General features: G+C 36.8%; 1 protein-coding gene across 1 annotated transcript; it reads right to left on the bottom strand.

Moving 5' to 3' along the window:
* Window positions 1-683: 683 nt before the first annotated feature.
* SLITRK6 (SLIT and NTRK like family member 6) lies at window positions 684-6,635 on the bottom strand. The gene is made up of 2 exons (XM_069029591.1): window positions 6,587-6,635; window positions 684-3,302 (listed from the first exon to the last, which is right to left on the bottom strand). The coding sequence occupies exon 2, from the start codon at window positions 3,285-3,287 to the stop codon at window positions 765-767; it is 2,523 nt and encodes an 840-aa protein (XP_068885692.1). The 5' UTR covers window positions 3,288-3,302; window positions 6,587-6,635; the 3' UTR covers window positions 684-764.
* Window positions 6,636-7,270: the final 635 nt, after the last annotated feature.

The raw sequence follows: 7,270 nt of genomic DNA, 5'->3' as shown, positions 1-7,270 counted from the left end.
GAAAAGATTGTCCAAACTTAGGTAAAGCTATCAGATAGGGAAAGTAGCAAAAGGCTTGCAGTTTTCTTTGTTGAAGATGTTGGGTAAACATAGTTACATATTTTTCCTTCCACATACTGATACAGAATGCACATGAAGTTTGGTGTAAAATACTTAAATATTTGCAGGCTCTGGGTGAATACACAAAAATATTTTATCTTTTTTTCTTTTTAACTGACATTTAGTATGACAACATTTCAACTCTTTTCATATTTATCATAAAGGTATGTTAGGTGTAGTTCTAGACAGTGGTCATGTATGCAGTGCATGTACTAACCTAACAAATACACTCTAATGTCATAAATACAAACACAGGTGTTGGAGTTTTCTTTTTAAGGTTTTGTTTTTTTTTTTTTTAAAGGAATCTAAATAAATGGAGGGGAAAAAGAAGGTGTAAGGGTGATGAACATTTTTTCCATAGACTGGAAAACAGAGAACAGAACGGAGAGTTCCATACACACCTTTTTGAAATGATGAGGAGTAGTGCAATAAGCAATCTTCCTCCCACAGTTCACACAAAATTCTTGTTAAACTTGGAGTGTGACATATTGCCTGCACACAACCCCATGGCTTCCCACAGTGATCCCTGAGTTTTTCTTTACTAGGATTACTGCTGTGCTTAAGTTCTGACTGTTGACATGTTATTATAAGGCACTTTTATTTACAATGGTTCCACCTTAAAATAAAATTACAGAAATTCGGCCCCAGCCCAATGTGTTACCACTTCACGTTTGCTGCTCCAGGACTTCCAGATAGTCAGGCTCAGCATGTAAATTAGCCTTGAGTTCAAAATACTCATTTTTAGTTTGTTCTAGAAAAACCTTTCTTGGCCTGGAGTACATGAGTGTCTCCATTAGCTTCAGCTCTTCATGTGTTCCAGGATAACGAACTTCCACGTCAGGCTGGAGCTGGACAATATTTTTTCTTAGGTACTCTGTGATCCCTAGTTGCTGAAGTTCTCTCTCTTTTTCAAGAATGTTTCTATACAAGCAGCTAGCATCCTGAAAAGACAGAAATTCAGCAGATTGATCTGTAGCCTTGTATTTGACATTTGGACCTGTAAGTGGTGAACTGTTCTCTCTTTCCAGGAGACTTCGGCGAAGATATTTGCAATCATTAGCTTCCTTCTCACTTCCCTCCTCCTGTTGCTGCTCCGTATGTTTGGGGCTGAAGGATGGGCTGTGGTACACCTGAACCATGGGGGTAACTATTCGTTGCTCATAGAGAGTCGCAGCTGGGTGTTCCGTGGTGTGGTGTGTTGTCTTATGCCCGTACATGCTGTACTGAAGGTGAACTGGGCTGCTGTCCCTCACTTGTTCATCCACTTGTTTCTTTTTGGATCTTCGGCGCCGATGCAGAACAAGAACAACTATTCCTGCCGCACAAAATACAATAGTTATAAACACAATGAGCAGTCCTAATATTAGAACAGAAAGTGGGACAGCATCTGTAAGGGACCGCAGGATGGTGTCTGCGGTGTTGGCAGTAGGAGAAGAAGTTGTCACCACTACAAAACTGGCATGAGTTGGTAGGGCAGGGCTGTTTATTAAACCTGGACACAAGACTTCACTGTTTAGGGATTTCAATTCCTTTTTTGCTAAGTGTCCTGGAGATTTACAAAAAATATCACCCATCATGGTATTCTTACTCAATTTTTGTATCCATTTTTGCAGTCCAACTGAATCACAAGTACAGTCCCAAGGATTGTCTTCAAGTTCAATTTGTACCAGCATATCCAGCTCATCCAATACATTGCTCACAGGTAAATGAGAAAATTGGTTTGTTTTCAGATTTAATCTGGTGAGGGGAACACCTGAAAAGATATGGGGTGGCAAAGCCTGCAGAAGGTTGTTATTTAGGTAGAGGACTTTCAGTTTTGGCATTACATTAAATGTCCCTGGCAAAACTTCTTTGATGGCATTATATTCAAGGTACAAGTACTCAAGGTGCTGAAGGCCAAGGAAGAGATTCTGACTTAGCTTTGTAAGATGATTGCCATTGAGATATAATTTCTGTAGTCTTGTCAGATTCATAAAGGAACCTTCCTCAAGGATCTCAATGCGATTGTTCCCCAGGTGAAGCATTTCCAGGCTGGAATAGTCCACAAGATCTGATTTCAATAACGTCTGAATAATGTTTCCAGCTAGGATAAGCTTTTTAGGATTTGGAGGAGGGGGTCCTAAATCAGACAAGCTTTCAATATTTCGCTCCTGGCAGTGCATAAGAACTCCTGAGAGCATATGGCTGGTGCAGTGACAAGGGATGGGACAAGAGATTCCTGGAAACATAGTAGGCTTGGAAGTATGAAGCACTAAACTTGGTTCTTTAGTAGGAGCTTTCAGGAGAGGAATCACCTTAGTTGACAGGTGACTATCACTGATAGAAGTGGTTACAACCAAGGGCAGTGATCCCGAAGGATCTTCAAGTTCATTAACAGGATGGGTGGGACAAAGTGATTCTTTTTTCAACCGGCTTAATATGCTGCCTTTGATAACTGAAGGACTATTGCATACAACATCACCTATTATGGACTGAGGAGGCATGTTTTCTAGCCATATCTTCAACTGCAACAAATCACAGTTACAGGCCCACTTATTGTCTTCCAGCTGAAGGTCTAGTATTCTTCCAATGTGTTCCAAAAAGCCAACATAGGGCAGTGTCTGTAATTGGTTTCCACGCAGATCTAAATGGGTCAACGGCACAAAACGAAATATGTTTGGAGGAAGATACTCAATGGCATTATCATTCAAAATAAGCACTTTAAGCCTGTTGAGCTTGCTAAAGGCACTTGCTTCAATTACTGTGATGAAATTGTTGTCTGCTTGAAGGAACTCCAAATTTTCCAATCCATTAAATGTATCTTCTTTAAGTGTTTCCAAAGAATTGTGATTGATATGAAGTTGCTTAAGAAGGCTAAGACCATTGAAAGCCCCAGGCTCAATATCTGCAATATTGTTAAAACCAAGGTGTAAAGAAATAGCATTAACAAGGCCAGCAAAATCATTCACGTGTAACATACTCAGGCCATTGTTTAACAGATTAAGATGGAAAGGCCGTGATGGTGGGACATTTATTTCTGATATCATCTTGATGTCTCTTTTGTCACAGTTGATAATCATGGTATCATCCTTTTCTTCACAGGAACACAGACTCTGACAAGATCCTCTGGCTGAAGAAAAAGAAGGCTGTGACTGGAAAGGATCAGATGCAACCACAACTGAGCATAGAATAAAAATCCAAAGCTTCATCTTGTCCAGCAGATTCTATTAAAAAAAAAAAAAAAAAAAAAAGAAAAAAAAAGAAAAAGAAAAATAATAGTCATGATTTCACAGGGTTTGGGTTGTTTTTATGGATTTATTTTGCCCTGGGGCTACAGCAAGAAAAAATAGTCCTAATGCTTGTCATTGAGCTGCTTCACCTTCCAAACAATATCATATCATGCAAAACACTTGAATTATTTTCTGATTAGAGAATATATATTTAGTTTCATGTACTGAATGAATAAACAGAGACATAAGGGAAAATCTTGAGTACCTTCATGCTGATACCCAAAGTAGGAAATAACCAGGTGTGTGTTGGTTTTATTTATATGCTGTATAGACTGTCAGTGGACAGCAGCAATAAGTTACTGTCCCAAGCAACTTATATCAAAGTTAATATAATATTTTGAATCATTCCTTTGCGTCACTACATAGCACTGCAGATTTTAAGAGTACCTTGCTAAAATTAACTTAATGCTATCCAGCTGCTGAAGAGAAGAAACAAGATTTGGTTTGGATCAACAATGTGTTGTGAGCAAAAGCCCATTTTGTCAGGATACAGGGAATCTCTCTTTGGTTCTGCATTATGTATGAAAATCAAAAGGTATTTCCTCTGAAATCCTTGTACCCACAAACTGAAAAGGAAGTAGAAAAAATAATTATCTTTCTTAAATTCTAACGCATATGTTGTAATTTGTGGATATTTAGTGAAAGTGGGACCACAGCACACAGTAGCGTAAAGTTTGCATACAATATACATATAAAAATTTGTGTACACAGTTAAAGCAAAAAAGAGAGAACTGACAATGCAGTACATGTCAGAAGAAACAAGCAAGCAAGGGCAAAGTTTTTTTAAGATTAATGTTAGACACCCTCCAGTGATTATAATCCTCAATTTCCACAGTGGAATGTATATGGAACAGACTGTTTATTACAAATTAAAAATTATCACTAGTATCAACCATATGTTATGTAATATAATTATCACCTTTAAACAAGCTGATCTTAAACTTTGAAACACTTGATAAGTGCATAATTACAATACAGCTATGGAGTCTCAAGCAAAATTTAAATGTTTAAATCAGTCATTTATTATTGGTTTGAATTAATTTGTCCTACAGTCTATTTGAAGATTCTCTGTTTCTTTCTGTCAAGGCTGCCTAATTGTCAAGACCAATGGTAACTCTTGATATACAATGTAGAGTGAAATCACTGCTTATAATCTTTAATTAAGTATTTCCACATTTCCAAAAAAGTAAAAAATAACCAAAAAACCCTTTAAAATGCAATGGGTGATTTAAAAACCAGTAATGTTTATGGGGTGTGCTATTTATTTGAGGACTGAACTAAGCAAACTCTTAAGTAATCCATCTAATAAAGGTTACAATCTTTCAAACTAAGTTATTGAAACATGAAATACAGAATGTCACCACACGACCAGCTGTGTTAGTTTCTGAAAGATTAGAACCTTTTACAAGGATCAATTCAAGTATATGAATGAATATTTTTACAGTGTGGCCATATGATCTGGCATCTCATCAATGAATATTTTAAGTATAATGCACCTTGGTTACTAGAAACACTATTTCTCAAAGCTTCCCTTAGAACAGATTGCAAAGATTTACACATGCAGGCACTTAAATGCTGTCGTATGAGTATTACACACACACATACAAAAGGAACAACAGCAAATATGTGCACAGTGAATTTTGTTTTTCTCCATTAGTAGCTCCTGATAAATGAGAGTAGAAGTATGAGTTTAGAAGTAGCAAGTGCAATTCACAGTGTGAGAAAAGGTATCCTTAAAAATATGAGCTTTTATCTTTGTTTTAGTAGAGCAAATAATTCTGTTGTCTCATATAACCCTCCTTGAACTCCAGCTGCCTAAGGTTAAAATATATTCCTTTAAGTCTGTTTTACCAAGAAGTGTTGGATAAGACACACCATGTCAAGATGTTATTTTGAAGTATGCAGAATAATTCTAGGGTCATATTATGCTAGAGACTTATTCTTGCTTTACATGCATCACTATCCTCTCCAGTGACCCAAGGTAAAAAATTCAAGCTCTTGACACGGTTGCTGGCTTCAAACCTACTCTATGACTAACTCAACTTTATTTCTGTACACTTTTTCTCATTAGAAATTCCAGCGTCAATCTGTATCAAATTCAAACAGCACTTATAAAGTCCCTGAGCAAAAATTAAATGAAAAAAAAAATCTGTAAGGCATGTTGCATTCTATTGCATATTGAGAAATTAGGTTATAAAAATGAAAGCCCTCCTCTCAGAGATGAAAGTTACAACATTCGTAACCAATTGGAAAACATTCACATTTTAATCATCGTCATACTTCTGTAAGCAGCACTGCCAGAACTCTCTCACACACATATATATACACACACAAAAAACATTAATAGGAGATTTGTATCCTTTTTTCAGTTTTTTTTTTTCTTTTTCTAAACACTCAGAAATATGTAATGAAGTTCTCAGTGGGCTACTATTGCAAAATAAAAACTACTCTCATGTAACAGATGACTAACATTTAACTGAAAGAATTCACAATGCAAAAAAATGTAATTTTAAAGAGTTGAAAAACTGACCTTTTCATGTGGTGAGGTTTTTCAGCAAATTCCACATGGTAACGTAAGGTTTTTTTCATTTTATCTGCTTTCATGTAAGTCACTGCTGACTGCATACTGTAACTAAGCCCTGTAGGAATTCTAAAAGACTAAAAAATGTCATAGTTCTTTCTATGAGGCAAAGTTGAATACTTCCAGAAGTAGTCACCTTACAGCAAAGACATCTCATGCTTCCTAAATAATAACTTACTTGGTTTTAAAACATTGAAATAGCTTGTTTCATTATGCTTGGGGGTTTATTTGTTTAGTTGTTTTAATTCAGCTATTTTTAAAAAAAATATGTCGAGGATTTTCAAAGCCCCAAGCTAAGAATTAGCAATTTCTAAATGCCTTTGGGGTTTTTTATTAAATTCTTAAGGGAATCACAGTCAGATGATGCATTTAAGACCACTTTTGTACTTGAGGAAATAAAACCAAACACCCGTTTGTCTCCCCTCAAGGGATTTGAATACAGCATTCCCTTAATACACATATTCTACACAGTAATCAGTTTGAATAAATGTGCCTGCAAACTGTTTAAAATACAGTATAAACTCCCATCATTTAATATTAAACTTATACAAAGTCATGCAGAAAAATAAATACAACTTGTACTGAGAAATGAAATTCTCATGTCCTTAGCTAATTAACTAACTGGAGTCTTTCTTACCTGTACAGCAGCAGCACTCCCCGATACACTCAGTAATGCACAGTTGGAGCAGCTGTTTCCATGCAAAGTAATTTTTCCCTCTGAAAAATGCACACTTTCTTCTGAGTTTCCCTTTGCTGCAAGCTCTGGTAATACTACAGCTCCACAAAGTTAAAATCCTTGTTCAGAAGACAAAGTACAAAGCATTCGATTGAAAAAATCTTCCAGGCAGCCGTGCACATCAGACCATCCTGTAAGCAGTTGTCCTTTTTCCTCAATTAAAATTCACAGCATACTTCACAGCTAGGCTGACTTTTCTGCATATAGTTAACTGTTTGCAAGCATTTGGATGCAGTAAACAAACAAGATGCTCAGCAGAGCTTGACTTGATCACTTGGTTTGTCAGATTTTTAGATGCAAGCTGCTCCTGTGTTCTCTCTGTTCTTTCTAGTCTTTCTTGTTAGCTCAGTTTGTTATTAGTCAGATTGCCAGGGGCTGGGAGGTAGGCGTAAATAAAGAGACTTCTTGGCTTTTGACTCAGCCTTTAAGCCCTTCCCCACCAGAGAGCTTTAATCTGCCACTGTCATTTAATACAAGATACAGCTCCACCTTGAGACAGATCAGCTCCTCCTCCTGCAATTTCTCTCACGTCCTTTCCCCCTTATCTAAGTGAGCCTCAGAAAGTAAAATTCAGCTAAATATCTT

The sequence above is a fragment of the Aphelocoma coerulescens genome, chromosome 1, assembly GCF_041296385.1.
Source record: "Aphelocoma coerulescens isolate FSJ_1873_10779 chromosome 1, UR_Acoe_1.0, whole genome shotgun sequence".
Lineage (NCBI taxonomy): Eukaryota > Metazoa > Chordata > Aves > Passeriformes > Corvidae > Aphelocoma > Aphelocoma coerulescens.
This window is presented reverse-complemented; position numbering and strand designations above follow the sequence as displayed.